A 19283-nucleotide genomic window follows, 5' to 3' on the forward strand; every position below is an offset into this window, starting at 1 on the left:
AGAGGAGAGGAGAGGAGAGGAGAGGAGAAGAGAGAAGAGGAGAGGAGAGGAGAGGAGAGAAGAGGAGAGGGAAAGGAAAGTGTACATAAACCATTTTGCACCCATCTAATTGGCAAAAATTGAAGACTGACAAATGTGGAACAACTGCGATTTTCATGTACAACTTGTGGGAGTGTTAGCAGATACAACCATCCAGGAGTGCAATTTAGTCAACATCGAATAAGACTGAAGATGTGCACACCCTTTGAGACAGCAATTCCACTCCTAAACATAGATACCCTAGAGAAACATGTATGCATGAAGACCTGCGTAGTGTTTATTGTAACATTATTAGCAATGGTGAAAAGTGGAACAATTTAAATGATCATTAACTAGAGAATGAATAAACAAATTTCAGTTTAGTCCTACAGCAAAATACTATGCATCCATGAAAACTGATGCACTAGAGCTATACACCAAAATTGGTAAATCTTAAAAAATCATGTGAAGCAAAAATAAAAGCAAGTTGCAGAATACATATAATATGATGCCATTTATGTAAAGGTTAAAAGTATGCAGAAATGCTAAACATTGTTTATGGGTACACATATATGTATAACACATTTCAAAGAATGTATGATCAAGACAAATCCCAAATTCAGGATAGTGGCTGCTATAATCTGAATGTTAGTATCCCTTCAAAATTCCCATGACAGAACCTAATACTCAGTGTGATAGCATTAAGAAGTGGGGGTCTTTGGGAGGTGATTAGGTCATGACAGTGGAACCCTGACGGGATTAGTTCCCCTATAAAAAGGGGCTCAAGTGAGTTCCCCTGAACCTCTGCCATGTGAGGATGCAGTGAGAAAGCGCCATCTTTGAAGCAGAGTCCTCACTAGATACTGAAGCTGGGTGCCTTGATCTTGGACTTCCCAACCTCCAGGACTATGAGCAATAAATTTCAATTGTTTATAAATTATCCAGTCTAAAGAATTTTTGTGGTGGCAGCAGGAATGGAATACGACAGTTGCTATCTTTGGGCAGGGAAGGGAATGGGATCAGGGAGGGCTACGCTGACACTTTAATGGCATCTGTAATATTTTATTTCCTAAGAATTTTTATTATATTATTAGATATGTGTTTATACGCCTGAGATATTTCATAATTAAAGAGATAATTTTTTTTTTTTTTTTTTTTTTGAGACGGAGTCTCACTCTGTCGCCCAGGCTGGAGTGCAGTGGCCGGATCTCAGCTCACTGCAAGCTCCGCCTCCCGGGTTCATGTCATTCTCCTGCCTCAGCCTCCTGAGTAGCTGGGACTACAGGCGCCCGCCACCTCGCCCAGCTAGTTTTTTGTATTTTTAGTAGTCTGAATCCAGTGGGGAGCAGTATTGTGTGTGTTGAGACCAGCAGCTGCTCCTAAGAATCTGTTCCTCTTGCTCCTAGAGTTACATACAGGTGGCTCTTAACACCATCGAGGAGCCCATCTGGAGACCTTTGTGAAGTTCCACACTTAGGAGCAACACCAGAGCATATAATTTCCTCCTAAAGTATAGTAAAGTAGAACTGGAAAACTGAAGCGAACATTTTAGACTGATCATGGTTCTAGAGATACAGCTGTAATTTGTTAAAAACAGTTGGCTTTCTTTTCATGGCTATTTTCTCCCAAAGAAACCAGGTTAATTTTTTTTCTTTGTCAGATATCATGTGTTTACAACAACCCTATGGCCAGCCACATGGCTCAGGATTCACATGCATGCCTCAGGAGATTCATTAAGTGCTTCATAAAGTGGATCTTTGAAGTTGGTCATGTGTAAACCTCAGATAATATATCCAAGAACACTGAGGGACCATTTAGGCACTGTCTGGTGACTATGGAGTGGCATGTGCCCTAACCAGTGCTGCACCTGAAACATCAGGAGCCTATAGGGATTTCCAACCCTATCAGATTTGGGTTCTTCTTCCTGTGTCATCCTGCACAAACTGTTTGTGTAAAGGGGTGTGTGTGTGTACACACATGTGCAAGGTGGCACCAATGAACACTGAAGCCTTCAAGCTGGCCTGGCTGAGCTCTGACCCTGTGCCCATGGGCTATAATCTCACCAGGTCCCTGCTGGTTGCTACTGATCAGCTGGCATTTAGAGATGGACTCAGCCTGACCAGCTGGGGTTTCCAGGGTACATGGCTTGGGGCAACTTGAAGGGAATGCCAATCTGCATTTGAAAATCTTTTATTTGTCCATGGACTGAGGCATGCCAGTTGTGCCCAGTGGTCTGAAGGGTCATAGACAGGCAAAGCCATGGGTGGAGACAGACCATCTTTAGGGAACCTGCATATACATCTTCAGGATGCCTGTGCCTCTGCTGCACCCTTCGTGAAATGTGAACAGTGATCCTGCTCATCTTGTTCCCTGGGCTATTGAGAGAATTAAGAGGAAGTGTGAATGGCTTTGCTAAGGTTAAAATCACCACTCATGTAGTCTATTATCTTTAATAAAATAGCAACTTCTTTCCTCTGATTTGGGTACAAGGGGAGATTCCCAGGAGCTTTCTTCTCTTAGGCATCTTCTTGGTTCCTGCTGCCATACAATGAAAGCCCCCATGAATGAATGAATGAATGAATGAATGAATGAATCTCCCTGCTCTCATGCCCTAGCCAAACCTGACTTCCCACTGTTGCCTCAAGCATGTCCAGTGTTTTTCCATATCCCTGCTCATGCAGTTCCCTTTGATTATAATGTCCTTTGGCAGTTCACTGCAATCCTACCTGTTCCCTAAGGCTCTTTCAGTTGTTACCTCCTCTCTGAAGCTTTTCTAATTTCACCCAAATCGATGTGACATGCCTCTCTTTGGAACTTTGAGGGCAGGGCCCATGCCCCCTTCCCTGTGCATCTCTTCAGGGCCTGGCACAATACCCAACATATATCAGGTATTTGGAGTGCATTAAATTCCATGAAATTGCAAGAAGCTGACCAGGCCCAGTAGACCTGTTGCTGTTCCCTGGCATGTGGGAGCCCCAAACCCTTACCTTGGGAGTGAACATGTGGAGGATGCCATCAACTGCCCCTCGCAGCAACAACCCCCGGACCAGGAAGCAGGCCAGCACCACGTAGGGGAAGAGGGAGCTGAAATACATCACCTGCAGAGAGGACAGGCACCCCTCGTCAGGCAGAGCCCTTCCTGCAGCTGGCACCCCCCATCCCTGCTCACATCTGGAGCACATGAGCTGCCCCTGACGGCAGCAGAAAGCAGAGCCCTAGAACCCCTGGGCATAGGGCCAAGCCTGCCACACATCTGGCCGGGAGCTAAGGCAGAAGCAGGAACAGGACAAGCTGGAGTCTGCATGGCTGCTGTGCCTGGGGTTGATTTTCTCCTTTCCAGAGCTGGCGGGGCTGAGCTAAGAGCCTCCTCACCCCAGAGAGCTGCCAAGAGGGTGAGGGAGTCCTTTGCTGTCCCCTCCTGATTCTCCCATGTCTCATTCCCCCAGTGGGCCTCCTAAGGATCTCCCCTGACCTTAGAGCTCCTTTCATGGAAGACCTGCAGGAGGTTATAGACACGGCTCCCAAACAGAAGACATCTGAGGAAGTCCCTAGCCCCTTGTGAGGATGAATCGTGTGCTCTTCTCTAGCACAGCATTTCTTGCACATGTCTATATCCCTGTGTGCGTGGTACACAGCCTCACACAAAAGAGATGCTCACAAAATGTTTGCTGCATTGAAATAAAGGAAGAGGGCTGTTTGGGCAGGGTGGTGTAAAGGCTAAGAGAATGCATGTCTGGTGTTAGGCTGCCTGAATTGTAACCCTGGCTCTACCATTTACCAACATGTGACCTCAGGCATTTCATTTAACCTCCGTGAGCCTCCATCTCCTCATCTCTAAAACAGGTGTAATCATCCCTAACTCTTAACGTTGCTGTGGACCAAACGCGTTCATGGGTGGCAGTACCTGAGAAGTGCCATGAAGCATCAGCTACTATTTCAGCCTCTGGTAAGAGAAGAGGTCAGTGGCTGGGGTCACTTTACCTTTCAAGAGCTTAGCTTCCTTGCTCATCAAATCCAGTAAAGAACCTGAAGCCTCAAACAGCCAGGATTCTAGCTGCAGCTCTGAGACTGACTGGCTGTGTGATGTTAGCTGAGGTGCTTTCCCCTCTCTGGGCCTCACTTTCCTCATCTGTAAAATGAGTAGGTAGCCTGGGATATAGGATCTCTAATCCAGTCCTTTCCATCCCTGGTAGCACACGAATACTGACAGGTGACAAGTAAGAAAGGGCCCTCATTGAAAGGTGATCTGAAATACTGGGAAGAGGTGTGGAGCTTGGCTGGTCTACCCCTCAGAGACTGCTATGGAGCTGCCCCCTGAGACCTCCAAGGCCCCCTTCACTCAAAGGGCCCTTTAGCTGTAGTCATGGCAAGCTGCTGGTTTTCACCAAAAACTGCTCAAAGCTGGTTCTTCCAGGGCTTTTGCTCTTGGGAACCTGAGGGTCTAGAATCTAGACAGATGTCTCTGGGTCAATACTTCTAGTTTTCCTCTTCTCTAATGTTTGCATTAGAGCAGGCCTGAGTTATCCGAGCATGGAAGTGGCTGGGGTCCAGGGCAATGACTTTCTAGCTATTCTATTCCGGGTGGGCTGTCCATGGTGAGCAATACTATAGAAATGATACTTCCACGCCCTCCTCTGGGGGCCCGTGTCATCATCCAGAGCCATCCAGAGCCCAAACCCACCCGAAAGACCCTGTAAGGGGCAGCCTGGAATTCTTTGCCCTGTGCTCTCTGTGCCTTTCTGCTGTTCCCCATTTGGGTCCTGGGTGCCCCCCAGCACTCACCTTCCCTGAGGACTGGATGCCCTTAACAACAGCCATCCCCACGATGCTCCAGGCCACGAGGAGGCACAGGGTCATCTTCCAGTTGAGGCCCCCACTCTCCGAGATAGAGTCAGAGATGTCCAAGGCCTCTCGGTACCAGAAGTAGGTAGTGGCTGAGCTCTTTTCACACTCTGCTTCCACCACTGAAATAGCAGCAAAGGTTACAGGGCCTCAGTGGCAGGGCCTATGGGGTCACTTCCTCTGCTGGACCCCCACTCAGGGCAGTAGTGGGTGAGGGAGCAGCTGAGGGTGCGCAGTTGGGAGGGGCTGTGCTCATTCTGGGTTAGCCAGGATCTGGCAGACCCTGAGGAATCCTAGGCTCCCAGTGGAGTCTGGGAGGCTTCAGGACACACCAGCCTGGCTGATTCCCACCCATGCCTCCCGCTGCCCACGTCTCTCCATGGAAGGGAGGAAACGTGAGGCTGAATTGGCCTAAAGTTCCTTGGGGAAGATCCTGAGCTGGGAGCTAGAGACCTGGATTCTCATCCCAGATCATTGGTTAGATGAGTGGTGTGAACATGCAAAAGTCACTTCTGGGCCTCGGTTTCCTCATCTGTGCAGTGGAATAACAGGGTGAGTAATAACAATTAAAGTCACACTTTCCAGAGTTTTACCTACACTCATTATTGTATTCAATCCTGTCAGAAATAGGCTGGAAAAGAGACCATTCCCACTGGGGAAGGGGAAATGGGGATCAGAGATGTTAAGTGACTTATCCAAGGTGACACAACAAGTCTGAAATTCCAAATGTGGGCACTAAGCCTGTGAGACCCCTTCCTGGGACAGGGCTGGCTGGCATCCCCAGCTGGGCCCCATACTTGCCTGCCACGCTCCCATTCCTGACGACAGGACATTCACTCCAGGGCAGCGGGTACTGGAAGGACTTGAAGAAATAGAAGATGCTCCACCCGATGATCACGTTATAATACAGCCCCACAAAGAGACAGACCTGGGGACAAGCCCACTGCGGGGTCACTGAGGCTGCAGGCAACTCCACCCTGCCCCCACACTAAACCCGAGGCCCAGCACGTGGGCAGCAACATTGAACACAGCAGCACAGCCTCAAGGGAGGCAAGGAGGGATGGGGTGTGGGCCGTGGAGGAGCTCCCCTCACGCTCCATTAATCTGGTATTCAGGGAATCCACAAAGGAATTTTTCAGATGTTAAAGTTCTCTCTTTTAAGCAACAAACTCTTAAAATGTAATCCTTTCCAGTTTGAAATTCTTCTAAGATAGTTGAAGTACTTTCTCCTCCTCATTTCCTGATGACTCGGGATTGTAAAGGCAGAGATGCCCTCCAGGATTGTGAAGGAATGCACAGCTTTGACCCCTATGGTAAACAGACCCAGATTGCTGTGCTTTTAGAGATTCTGTGGGTGTTTCTTGTGGATTCTACTCTCTCGGGCGTGTTAGCAGCCCGCCTCTAGAAAGATGGCACTTGTCATTTCTTGGAAACACAATAACTAACGTTAGTCGAATTTTATTTAAAATAGGAGTGCATGGACTCTGCCTGAGGGTTCAAGGGGCTTCTTTGAAAGCAATGTTTCTATGGGCAGGGATTTGCTGCCTCCACTCTGGACACAGAGTGGTCCCTTCCAGAGCCATGACTGTCTCCTGTGGCAGTGAGACAGGCGTCAGTGTGAGAGCTGAGGGCCACTTGCTTCATCAGTCTTACCTGAGCATATGTGTGCAGAAGCAGCTGCTCATACAGCAGAACTTTCTGGGAGCACAGACAGAGTGAGACATCCACTTCCTTTACTTGTGTGATTTCAGTACAAGTGGGAGACCATACACACACTCCTGTGTATCAGCACACAGCCAGCCCCAGCAGAACACATGGCATTGGCCAGTGCAAAGCTGATGGCTGCCATGAGAACAGGGGGCTGCAATAGGCCCTCTCCCAGCCTCTGCCTGAGGCAAGTTTGGTCTGGCCCTACTGCCAGGCCTGGCAGAATCCTTAGTCCCTTCCAGAAGTTCATTCCGGTCTTTATCCCAGGTGTGAGCAGTAAGCATGGGCCCCTCTTTGCCCTTAAGGGATGCTGTTTCCTCACCTAGAGCTCTGAGCAGGGTCTCGTCTGTAGTCTTGTGGATGAGCCTGGAGACCTCACAAAGTTCTCCATCCAGGGCCACGAGAGTCTCCCTGTCTCTCACTGTTCCAAAGCCTCACCCGCCTTGCGTTGACCTTAAGTTTCCTGTGTGAGTTCTCCAGCTCTGCTCTTTGGCACAGCAAAATGGCAAGGAGACCCAGAGCCCCAGGCCTGCCTTTTCCTGAGCTCGCTACTTGCCTGATTAAAATACTCTTTGACCAAGGAAAGAGGACAGACCTCCCTCATGGGGAGCTGAGGGACTGGTAAGCAGAGAAGGGCATCTGGGCTAGTCCATACGTCCCCAGAGAACTCTGGCTGAGCTGTCCCAGGCAGCCCCACGTGAATATGTCCCAGCTTTTCCTCCTTAGCACCAGCGGCAAATCTTCCACGCTGTTTCGGGCAATGTGGTCAACTTTCAGTTTAGGAAACATGGTGACTGGGGTCCTGGAACCCCAGCTGTGAGTAATTCCCATGCTGAGGATCCCCCTCCCTGCCCTTGTCCTGACGTAGGACTCTGGCCTGGAAACTCGGTGACCTCCTCTCCAATGCCCAGGAGCAGCCCCCTGCCTCCCGCTCAGTGCCTGCCCCAGCCCTTGACTCACTATGCAGCTGGAGAAGCCGATGCCCCCCAGGCGGGGACACACATAGTGCCACACACCAATGCTGCCACGGCGGATCCTCTGGCCCACGGCCAGCTCTAGGAAGAAGAGGGGGATGCCGATGATGATCAGCAGCACCAGGTAGGGCACCAGGTAAGCACCTGCAGGGAGAGCAGAGGGATGGCAGAGGGGCTCTGGAGCACAGCAGCAGAGTGAGGGAAGGCGCTGCAGCCTTGTCCTCTAGTCTCAGCCACATCTCTGGTCATCCGCAAGTTGTCACCAGTCCTGGTGCTCCTCCGTGAATGATCTGGCCATACGTGTGGCCTACCACACAGCAGCCCACCCAGACCCACCCTCTCCCCCTTGGCTCCCCTGACCTGAAACACTAAGGCAGGAAGTGTGTGTATGTCAACTCACAAGGCTAGGTTCAGAAACAGACAGACATTGCACTGCCTCTCCAGAATCCACATGTCAAGTCACAAGCAGCAGACACACTCACCTCATGAGGTGCTCCGTGGACACCTGTTCACACCCCCTCCTGCCCACAGAGAAGCAGCCCCAGATGGCATGGGGGCTTACTCGCCCCCAGATGCACAGACACTGGGTGCAGCCTTCCCAGAGTCTGAACCAGACGCTGATGTAGCAGACTGGGCAGCTCCAGGGAAGCAGAGCTTGGAAGCTCTCCAGGGAGAGGGGGGTCTGACCAGCTTTGCCATTAATCTCCAGCTAATTGAGAGGAATGGGAGAGAAATTAGCAGTTCAGAAAAGCGTGGCCAGGAGGATCATAAAGGATAGAATGGGTCTCACTAAAGATTCCAGATGATAAATTAATCTTGCTGTCCTGTCCTGGGCCTAACTGCAGAAACAATCTCAATTCCAAGTGACAGGGCATTTAGCAGGAGAATTAAAACCATGTCTGGACACAGACGAGTGCACCCCGCTGAGAGCTGTGCCAACAACCTAGTCCTGTTAGCAAGGCCCTGCCTATCTGTCAAACACTGTCAGGCCAGCCCCAGTCACCAGGGCCCTGATGGTCACCCAGCACTCTCTGACTAAGCCTTGCCAGTAGAGAGCCTCCAGAAGCCCCCAGATACACTGCTCTGCCCCCATCACATAACATCCCACATATTCACCAACACGTGCCCAATCTGCCAATGAACACTGGCAATCGGGCATCTCCTAGGCACAAATTCTGCCACTTGGCAATAATTAACTATTTACTGCAGGTCCACTCTGTGCCATGCACATGGAGCGGGGGGACAGTGGAGTAACAGAAGGCACAGACACCATCCTAGAACAGTTCACGATCTGCCGGGGAGGCAGGCAGAGTCACATGAGCAATATGAGCACACATGTGTATACACACACACACACCCCCCCACAGACCAGTCACACAGGCCAACCAAGCACATACATGCTGAGGAAGGGGCCAGGGTCCAATGGAGCTAATCAGGAAAGCCTTCTGGGGAGGCAACCCACCGAGCTTTATGGGACAGCATCTCACTCACTAGATGCACACATGCACACATACATTCAACTCATCACTAACAAGCAGTCCCATCATGGTGCTCAAAGGACAGAGGGCCCAAAGGGCCACATGCTTAGACCCCTGGGTCTGTCTTTAACTCAGTCTCTTGGTCTTGGGTGTGGGGAAATGGAAGAGGAGCTAAGTGATCTGCTGCAGGAGGGCAAAGGGAGACAGCCTCACTGGTTTTGTATTTCACCCCAGTGTTCTGGGTGGGGCGAGATGTGCAGGGAGGTGAGTTTCAGGGTATCTGCAAAGTGGGTTGGCATCTTCTATGGATGCCTCTTTTTTCTCCCCAAAGAATCAGGGCAAGCCTCCAGGTAACTGCTGCCAAAGAGTGACAGGGGTGGGAGTGCAAAGACAAGGTACTGGCCCGTCACTATCCAGGCTCTGTCCACCTCAGGCAGGCTGCCAGCCCTGAGTTGACTACAGCTCTCTCTACCACTCCAAGGCCTAAACTAACCAGAGTGCTCAGGGGGCCACGGTCAAGATAGGCAGAATTTGTGGTTAATCAGAGGTACTTTTTCATATCAACCTTTGTTGCAATCACTTGAAAATGCAACAGCACCCTCTTCCGCCTTAGAAAATACAACCTGGGGACACAACTGGATTTCCTTTTATGTTTCAACAGCTTTTGGGAGCCTCAAATTGTTCATCCAAATAGCGGGGAGCACTGTTCAGGATGTTAGGAGATTTATCAGGACAGGGCCAGGATCCAGGATCTCTGAAGCCTTCTGGATCTCTTATCATCTATGCCTCAGTCAGTATTCTAAGCCTCACTTCTGGCAAACCCTGAGGTTATTCCTGGGGTTTAAAAGACCATCTTGGCGGTAAGAGCCAGGTCCTGAAGTTAGACCGCCTGGTTTTAATGACTTACTAGCTGTGCAACTTTGGGAAAATATTTGATCTCTCTGCGCTGCTGTTTTCTCATCTGGTTGAAGAGGATGAAAATGTTACGTATAAAATTGCTGATATTTGGCCATTTTTGACTTACAAAAATGGCCATTTCATAAGCTTTGACCCAACACCTATCACACAGGGCTGTTGCAAAGATTGAATGAGTGGCTTGCCCATAGTAAGCAATGGTTGAACACTTGCCTTTTTCTCATAAAAATAAACAGAAGGAAAAGCAAACTAGGAAGATGGCAACATTTCATGGAGCTAAGGAGAGTGTTCCAGAGTTTCTGTCCAGAACTATGCAAAGTTTGATTAGATCGACTATGGCTCAAAAGCACAGACTCAACTCTCAGACCAAACAGCTGTCTTCTTCCTATGATAATTTGCCTCCTCCTAAAAAATATTTAAGATGACTTGCTATAGACTCCGTCTCAACAAACAAACAAACAAACAAAAATCTGTAAAAATACGGGACAGTTAAAGGTAGAGATAAAAAGGGATTGCAGGAATCAGAGAAGATAGAAAAAGGAAGGCAGGAATGTGGAATGGAAAGCTCAGAATTCTGAGAATTGACAATGCTTTTCCTCTAGGGTAGTTCTTTATGTCTGGTGCCATGGTGACTGGTGTCATTGTGAACAGTCAGACTGTGGCAAGAACATTGCCCTGGGTGTGAGTGCTTGTGTGTGGCATAGAAAGGGACTCTAATTCATCACCAAGTGCCCAGGCAGAGCTGATCATCTAAGCTAGAAAGAACAAGGTTAGAGATTCCCAGCTAAGTCCTCCAATGCCACATGTCCTTTGAAGTCATTTTAGGCGCCTTGGAGCTCTTCTCAACATCTCACAGTGAATAAGGAAATCATACACTTTTATATCTTTGCTTTGGGCTGTCTTATATCAACTCAGTTATCATGCCATGCAGGCCACAAGCTCTGATCAACAGTTACTTATTAAAAAGTAAAAAAGATCTTTCAAGCAAGGAGACTATGCAGCTAATATAGCTTGCTATGGGGGAAAGATGGAAGCCTTTGGCCTAATGCAATCACAAGAGTTCAGGTGGGCATTCTCACTCCCTGCCCTTCAAAAGAAACTGGAAAGGAGGAGAAGCCTCCCAGTCAAACGTGGCCTTCTGAACTAGGGAAAGGTGCATCCTGGAGAGGAGGGGACTGCGTCTTTGGAAGAGGCTACATGGCAAGAGTTCCACAATCAAGGAAGGAAGCAGCTGGGGTAAAATGCCTGCCAAGCTGGGGCCACCCAACAGGCTGGAGCATGCCACGCCAGGCACAGGGACTCAGGAACACAAGAGCTCTCGCTAGTTGACTTTCTCAGGACCAAAGGTCTGGGCTTGCAGATCTCTTTGTTTCCAGCCTATTGGGTTTTCTTTATTTTTAGTTAGTTGATCCCTGGTTTCAGGAAAAGCTGCCTTTGGACAATTCCTGGGGGCTGGAAGTGGTGGTAGTGGTTTGATACCAGGGGCAGCATCCTCAAGACGGATTCAAGCCTAGGGGACAGTGTGAAGGCCCCTCTTACCCGGAGGCAGTAGGTGTGGAGGCTAAGTGCCCAGGCTCTGGGCAAGCCTGTCCAGGTTTGAATCCTGACTTTAACACTAGCTGTAACCTTGGTCACACACAACATTGAACAAGTTATCTAACCAATTTGTGCCTCAGTATTGTGGTCTCTAAAACAAAGATGCTAACAACTCCTTCATATAAGGTTGTTGGGAAGATTCGATGGTTGAATCACATAAAATTGGTGCTTTGGTTGTTCTAAGATGCTCAAATATCAGCAGCTTCAGACACTTAGCCCTAATATCCATTAAGCCCTTAGAACAGTGCCTAGCACCTCGTAAGCATTTAGTAATAATGGCCAACAGGTGCCCCTTACCGTGTCCGGTCGTGTGTTGCCCATTCTGCATGTAAAGCTCGTTTAATCCTCCCAACTATCCTGTGAGGCAGGAACTGCTATTATTCTCATTTTGCAGATGAGGCACAGAGAGGTTAAGCAATTTGTAGGAGGTCCAAAATTTGATTGGCAGGGCTGGAATCTGAACCCAGGCAGTCTGGAGCCAGAGCCCACTTTCTTATCATGTCCTGTAGTCTCTTGGTAGCTACTAACCATCATTATAGCTATTCCTGGGGCATCTTACTCTGGAATCCTGAGCTCCAATCTACAAGGGCTCCAGTTCTGCCTCAGCAAAGGGGTGTTCTTTTTTACCCCTCAGCCCGGCCTATTTGCAGGGGACCCCTGATGCAGGCATAGCTGTCTCTTACCTCCTCCATTTTTCTGGCACAGGTAGGGGAACCTCCAGATGTTGCCGAGGCCCACAGAGAAGCCAATCTGGGCCAGGATGTACTGCAGCTTACTGTTCCAGGCCGGCCGGTCCTCTGCGTCCAGCTCCTCCTCCACTGCCTTCTGCTTGCCGCCTGCCTCGCCAGCCACATTCAGTACGCTCTGCTTATAGTCCACAGGCTCCTCGAGGGCCAGCAGGTCGGCCACCGACTCAGTGACATGCTCACTGCTGTGCTCACGCTGGGTCACTTTGCTGTTCTTCGGCATGGATGCCACCTGGGCCGTGTAGCCCTGCTCCCCAGCACACAGAGAAGATGGAATTCAGCTGCTGTCAGCTCCTTCTCATCCAGGGACCTAGGAAACCAGGAGAGCAGGAGAGGATTATCTGACCACACCAGGAAGCTGAGGAGTCCAACGTGGACACAACCCAAATCAACTCCCCATCACACTCTGAGGCAGGTCAAGGGCCTCAAATACTGAGCTTGCCCTCCCTCCCCATCAGGGGCTGCCCGGTGAGGAGCTCAAGGCCTACAGACTCAGTTTCTCCACAGGCTTTACCCGAGCATTATTTGAAAAGTAAACCTAAAGGGGCAAAATAGGCAAAGCCATATGCCAAACCCAAGTAGAGCGTTATCTGTGAAGACATTTCTCTCTTCCGTACTGCAGAGCTTAGAGTGCTCAAGCCCCGTTGGCGGCCCATACAGCCTTCCCTTTCCAGGTGTTCTGCTTAGCCAAAACCACCTGGTGGGAGCCATGGAAGCCAGTGCCTGCCTTCCTTAGGGCCTTTTCATTCAAAATACAGGGATTATATCAGGAACTGATTAGAAATGCGGCATCTCAGGCTTGCACCAGACCTCCTGAATCAATCTCTGCCTTTTTACAGGATCCCCAGGTGATTAAAAGGGATATTAACATTTGAAAGAAAACAAAAGGGCTCTTGAGCCATCATCGTGGGGCCCCTGGACACCAGTGCCTATGGTATCTCCATTTCCCTGGCCGGAGTGGCTGACCAGGCTCCGCTAAAGATTCTGGCACCAGAAGCCAAGAGCTGTTTGCTCAGTGCCAACGAATCTTGGGTCATTGCTCAGCACTGACATTATCTGAGGACTTCTGCAGCCAAGAGCTGGTTCTCCATCCTTCGGCGACAGTTTTACAGCAGATAATGTCTGCACAACACGGGCGGGGGAGGCAAAACCCTCCCCTGCTCCTGCCAGTCCTCATTTGTCTTTCATGCTTTCCCTTAAAGAAATAAAGCACCAAGAAAATGAAGCCTTTGAAGAATTCCACCATTCTGTTACATCTGAAGGCACCCCCTCATTAAGGGAAGGTTGGAGGATTTAAAATTAAACATACACACCCCAGCCTGCGGTTGCCCTGCATCTTTCTAGGGATGTAACTTACCCAGCTCTGTAATTACTTTATTAAGGGAAAGAGCTGTCTCTGGAAGCTGGGCTCCCTGTTTGTTCTCCTCGTAGGTGCGTGCCACCTGAATGGCACAGGCAAGGTTGCTGTGCAGTACAAGGGCCAGGCCTGTCCTTCCTGCCAGCCTCAACCCAGACCTCCTGGCTGACCACAGCCAAGGCCTGACTATCAAGGAGACCTGCCAGCCAGGCCCTGTTACATATGTAATGAAGCTGGGAGGTTTATGGGGTCGGCTAGCCCTCCCTAGGCCAGGTCTTGGACCACATTTGCAGGTGACACCTGCTACCCTCCTCTTCCAAGGGGACAGTGAGTCTTTAGTGACTGCCCCCTCACACCTCAAGAATAGACAGGGCCAGCCTGGTTAGAGGACCACAGAATTCCCTATAAGAAGCTCTCTGCTGGGATTCACTTCACAGCGGGTAAGTTGAACACTCCATTGTGTCCCGAAGGGTGCCCCTGGGTGGCACTTGTGCATCTGTAGAACTTTCAGCCCTCAGCCTCCCCCCAGGGCTGCCGTGTTGCTCGTGCTACACAAGTGAAGTACGGCCCTAGGAGTTACGCAACGGAGAGGCCTGTGTCCTTGCCTGGGCTGCCAGCATGGGCTCCTCTCCTCACTCAGCAGGTCCCCCGTCTGCAGGGCGTGCAGAGAAATGGCTGCTTGTCAAGGCATCTCCCCCTCCCCTACAGCTTACATCCAGAGCTGTTACTAAAGATGAGATCTGGAAAGAGGGTGGGGGTCCCTCTGGAGCCTACAATCACTAGGGTTCCTTGGCTCAGAGCCTGTCTTCGGCTGCTCTGCCTACAGCAGGGTTTGAGCAGAGCAATCTGCAGTGCATTAGGTATGATTTACTGATCATCAAGCCACAGCTAGAGAAAACCAAGGGGGTTTCCTGCAAGTCTGCAGAATTTATCTTGCTGCTGACCAATTGGAGCACATGCTTCTCCATAAATAGCCTAGTGAATGGCAGCTTCGGTCACCAAGATGAGAAAGGGCTGGGAGGAAAAAAAAAGCATCATTTTAAACAAGGAGGACTCAAGGACATTCTGGTAAACCAGAGAAGGATACCTACAGCAGCATCCGGCAACCACAGAGCATCAGCTAACATGAGCTTCCTCCTTTTTCCCAAGATGTCACTGCTGCCATGCGCATCCCACACTGAGGGATGGGGGCCCAAGGACTCCTGTGCCATTAGGTCTGCAGGATGCAAAGGGCTTGTACAAACCTCCAGGCTGAGGCACTGGGCTGGGATGCAGTCATGACTGGAACCCTCTGTGTCCAGTGAATATGCCCAGGTGACAGCAGGGTCAGACTCAGAAATTAAAGCTTAAGGGACCTAGCAATTGTCCGGCTCAATGTTCCCATTTTATCTCTGAGGAAACTGAGGCCCAGAGAGAGGAACTGAATTGCCCGAAGGTACTCAGGTTCTCCTAACACCCTGACCAGAGCCTTGTCTGGGACAGAGTCAGACTCAGTAGGGGTGGGGGACACAGGGAAAAGACCACTGGGTGTGGGAGTGTGAGGCATGGGCTGTGAAGCTGGACAGGCCTGGAATTGAGAGTTCATTCACTCACTCACTCACCTGACATACATTTCCTGAGTGCCTCCTATATGCCAGCCTCTGTTCTAGGTGAGGGATACAGCAGCAAACAAAACAGGCAAAATGTCTCCTCTTGTGGAGTTTGCATTTCATGTGGAAGGGCCAAATACTAAAGAAATCGACGTGTAATATAATGGCCAGGGGTGATACACGCTGTAAAGAAAATCACACCAGAGGGGTGGAGCAAGCTGGCAAGCAGCTCTTTTATGCTGGATGCGGGGATTGGAGGGGGCAGTCAGGAAGGGCATCTCTGAGGAGGTGACATTTGAGCAGAGGCATGAATAACAGGAAAGAGCACTGGCAGAGTGAACAGCAGACACAAAGCTCCCAAAAAGGAAGCAGCCCTGGGAATTCCAGGAACAGCAAGGTGGCCAGAGCCACGGGGCAGAATGAGAGGCAGAGACAGGGAGAAGTGCGCTGGGGAGGGAGGAGCATGGCTGTGCTGTGTGTGAGGACTGGGGCTGGTGTTCTGAGGGAGGTGGGCAGCCCTGAGGCCTTGGCCACACACTAGCTGTGTGCTCTTGGACACAGCATTTTAATTATGTGAGCATCCGTCTCCTCATGGGTGAAAAGGTTGCATTTAATGACGCCTCTCATCTCCCAGGGAGGGCTGCTGTGAGGGTCCAAGGAGCGGCCACACACAGAGTGCCTGGCACAGAGCTTGGCACACAGAAAGGACCCGAATGGTAGCAGCCACTGCCTGGAAGTCTTGCATTGTTTACCTTTACACATTTAAAAAATACGTAAGTCCCCATATTGATATTTGATCCCATCAATCCCATTTCTTCTCAAGAAAGGCCAAAGAGAGCTGACCGTGGGAGCGGAGGCGGGTGGAGAGAAGCATCCTGCACCACCTCAGCAATGCCCACTTTCTTCTCCAGAACTGGTGTCCACCTAGGGCAGCCCCTAGAAAGTCCTACCACATACCACACCCCAGTGTCAAAGAAAGCCAGACAAAGGTCCCACAGCTCCCAGCTTGGATCCGAAAGACCAGCAATATTATTATTAATAAAAACAAGGCCTGCAGTAAAAGTTAAGCATTGTTGTTATTAAAATGTACCTCATGTTTGGAATAGCTTGAGACCACTTAAAACCATTTTTTATTTTTTACAACACGGGTTGGTGATCCTGCTCAGGAGTAAGACAGCCTGGGTTCCAACCCTGGCTCACTGCGTGCCAGCCACCTGGCCTGGGCAACTTTTCTAGCCTCCCTGAGCTGCGGCTTCCTCATATGTCAAGGGAGGGTGCCAGTGGTGCCTACCTCACTGTACTGTGAGGAAGATACATTGTACTGGTCTTAGAACCCTGCCAGCACCCAAGAGGTGCTCACAAATGGTACTGTTTCTTTAGCTCTCATTCAATTCATACCCCAGTGGAGGCAGTGACTTGGAACAACCCTCCCTGCCCCACCCCCAGTTCCCTGAAGCCATGTGCCAGTGAAAGGTCAGCTTTTACAGCAGGCAGGGCCTGGAAATCCAAAGTGTACCCGGTCAGTGACCCCAAAGCCTTGTCTGTGAGGAGCATCAGGATCAGAGAAGGACCCTGAGAGGGGCGATTCCTCTCTTTCCATATCCATGCATCTCATGGAACCAGCCACGATCCAGACATCAGCAGGCCAGCTAGGTACTGGGATCGACCAACCTACTGTGCAAACTGGAACCATTGCCCTAACTTCCCCAGACCTCAGTTTTCCCGTGTGTAAAATGGGTTGGCACGGATGGCCTCCAAGACCCCTTTCAGCTCTAGCATATATCCATTGAGAGTCCCTCCTGCTTGTGGGTGTGAGCAAGGAGCCACCTGCCCCAGGCACCTGTAACAATGGATGCGAAAGGTAAGTTCTGTCTGCCCTGCCGCCCTCCATCAGCTGAGAGCCCACTGGAGCATGGTAGAGATGTGATGACAGACAGCCCAGCTGTATTCTAATTATCCCCCCGTAGTAGCTGGGGTGGGTTGTGAAGTGACTTTCATGAGCAACACATCGGATGATGAAGCTGCAAGGTACTCTCTGAAAGGAGTGCCTCCATCCCTGAAAGCACAGCGCAGAGGGGCGCGAGTGCCGAGCAAGCCCTCGGTGCCAGCTTGTCACTTAGCAACAGAGGTGGCTTGCAGCTCAGAATAGCTCCTGCGAGAGAAACAGGTCGGAGCAAGTGAACTGCGAATCTTCTTGAAAGGAGAAAAAATAGTGTGACTGGGAGGCAGACAGGTAAAAATATCTCCTGCCAGAGGGGTGAGGTCTCCATGAAAATTTTTCAAGCACACCATCCGGCAATTAGCTCAAGGTGGTGGGGGATAGCTGCTCTCACCCTGGCACCAGGACAAAGCCTGGAGCCGACAGCAGCCACGGAGGAGAAGGGAAGAGGTGCCCTTCTGTAATGATGAAGGCAGCTCCCTGAGCACCCGCCTCCTGGGCCTGGGGTGTTTCTTGCTAGGGAGGTTCAGGTAACTCAAAGCACAAAGAGAATCATTTACTTTCCGAGTTAGACTCCCCAGGGGAGGTGAGTGGGGGAGCCACCAATTTGGGAAAGCAGGCAGTCACCTAACTACAACGACCACAGACACCACAGGCCCACCCTGCCCAGCCCCTGCCCGTGCTCCTGACTCTGCTACCCTTGGGTCTTGTGGCTCTGTAAAGAGTGTCTGTGGCCAAGCACATCCTTAAAAAGCACCTCTTCAGGGTGTTCCAACAGGTACCCTGAAGACCCCCCAAGAAGAGGAGAGCAGTGGAAGTGGTCCCTACTCAGGACCTCAAAGCCAACATCTAACTCAGGTAGAATCGGCAGTGAGTAGGAGCCATGTCAGAGAATGCTGGGCAGCTTCCTGGTTTCTTCATGACAGGCAGTTGTGACCCAAACTGTTCTCCTAATTACCTCAGAGCCTCTGAGCTTTTACTGAGCCCAAAACAGGCCGGACTGTTATCAGAGACACAAATTATTTTTAATTATTTTATTAAAACCTCTGACAGTCACCTGGGGCAAACTGCTCCTGACAGAGCCTGGCCTTGACTTGGAGGCTTCTGCCCCTGGATGTTCTGGCCCAGGACACAGGCAGGGACCCCACACCCTTCTTGACCTCTCTTTCCTCCACCCCCACCCAGGTCACAAGTCCTGTCAGTGTGTTCAGCTCTGTCCTCTTCCCATCCCCCTGCTCTAGTTCAAGCCTGCTCTCTGGCTAGATGCCTGCAGCAGGCTCCCAGCTCACTTTCCCCACCAGCATCCTACACATTGCCTTCAGTGGCATCTTCTGGAAATGCCGCGCCGCCCCACTCCCACTGCCTACTGAAGGGAGCCCAAGGCCCTTTCCAAGGCATTTGGGCCCGCTCTGTCTCCTGGGCCTCAGCTTCCACTTCCTCCCAGCCCACTCACCACTCACTCTAGACTAACCACTTCCCATCCCCTGACAGCTGAAGCCTTCTAGGTCCCCTCGCCTTTATGACAGCTCCTGCGAGTCTGTGAGTGAGCATTAACGCTCTGCCCTTCTCAGCACACTCCTCGTAACACTCTTTTACACTATTTTACTATTTGGCTGTCTGGTACAACCAGTTGTCATTATGCCTGATCCCTTTTCTAAACAGCAAGCTCCTCGAGGCAGGATCGAAGGTGCATTCAGCTTTGTGCCCACCCTTCACTGCTCCTACCCACCCAGTGCCTCACACACACAGATTATCTGTGGGCACAACATGGTATTTACAGGTGTTCCTGCGTCCCTGCCTTCCAATCCTCTCACAACAACCTGCTTCTCATGTAGAAATCTTACTACTGCCTCACCTTTGAAACAAAGAGGTAGGGTAAAACACTAACAGCAGTGACTAGAGAGACATTTGAATCTACCAGAAGTCTGCATGTCCCAGCCAGGGGGACTCTAATCTGGTGCACCCCTGTAGCACACATGGGGAGAGCCCCAAGAGTTGGAAGCCATCTGTAAAATAAGGAGCGGTGCTTGCCTGCTTACCTACCAGCTGCATCTGGTTACCACATGGATGGAAGGAGAAAGAGAAACAAAAGCTCACTGAGTAGTCAAACGAACAGAGTGGT

General features: G+C 50.5%; 1 protein-coding gene across 1 annotated transcript in view; it reads right to left on the reverse strand.

Moving 5' to 3' along the window:
* Positions 1-19283, reverse strand: part of SLC6A17 (solute carrier family 6 (neutral amino acid transporter), member 17) — a 48444-nt gene that overhangs the window by 20163 nt on the left and 8998 nt on the right. Inside the window, exons 2-6 of the mRNA XM_011948076.1 lie at positions 12214-12586; positions 7528-7685; positions 5662-5788; positions 4801-4982; positions 3006-3116 (exon numbers count right to left, since the gene is read on the reverse strand). Of these exons, the coding sequence (XP_011803466.1) occupies positions 3006-3116; positions 4801-4982; positions 5662-5788; positions 7528-7685; positions 12214-12499 (864 nt within the window). The 5' untranslated portion in view covers positions 12500-12586. The remainder of the gene's footprint in view (positions 1-3005; positions 3117-4800; positions 4983-5661; positions 5789-7527; positions 7686-12213; positions 12587-19283) is intronic.

Source organism: Colobus angolensis, unplaced genomic scaffold, assembly GCF_000951035.1.
Source record: "Colobus angolensis palliatus isolate OR3802 unplaced genomic scaffold, Cang.pa_1.0 Scaffold273, whole genome shotgun sequence".
NCBI classification, from domain to species: domain Eukaryota; kingdom Metazoa; phylum Chordata; class Mammalia; order Primates; family Cercopithecidae; genus Colobus; species Colobus angolensis.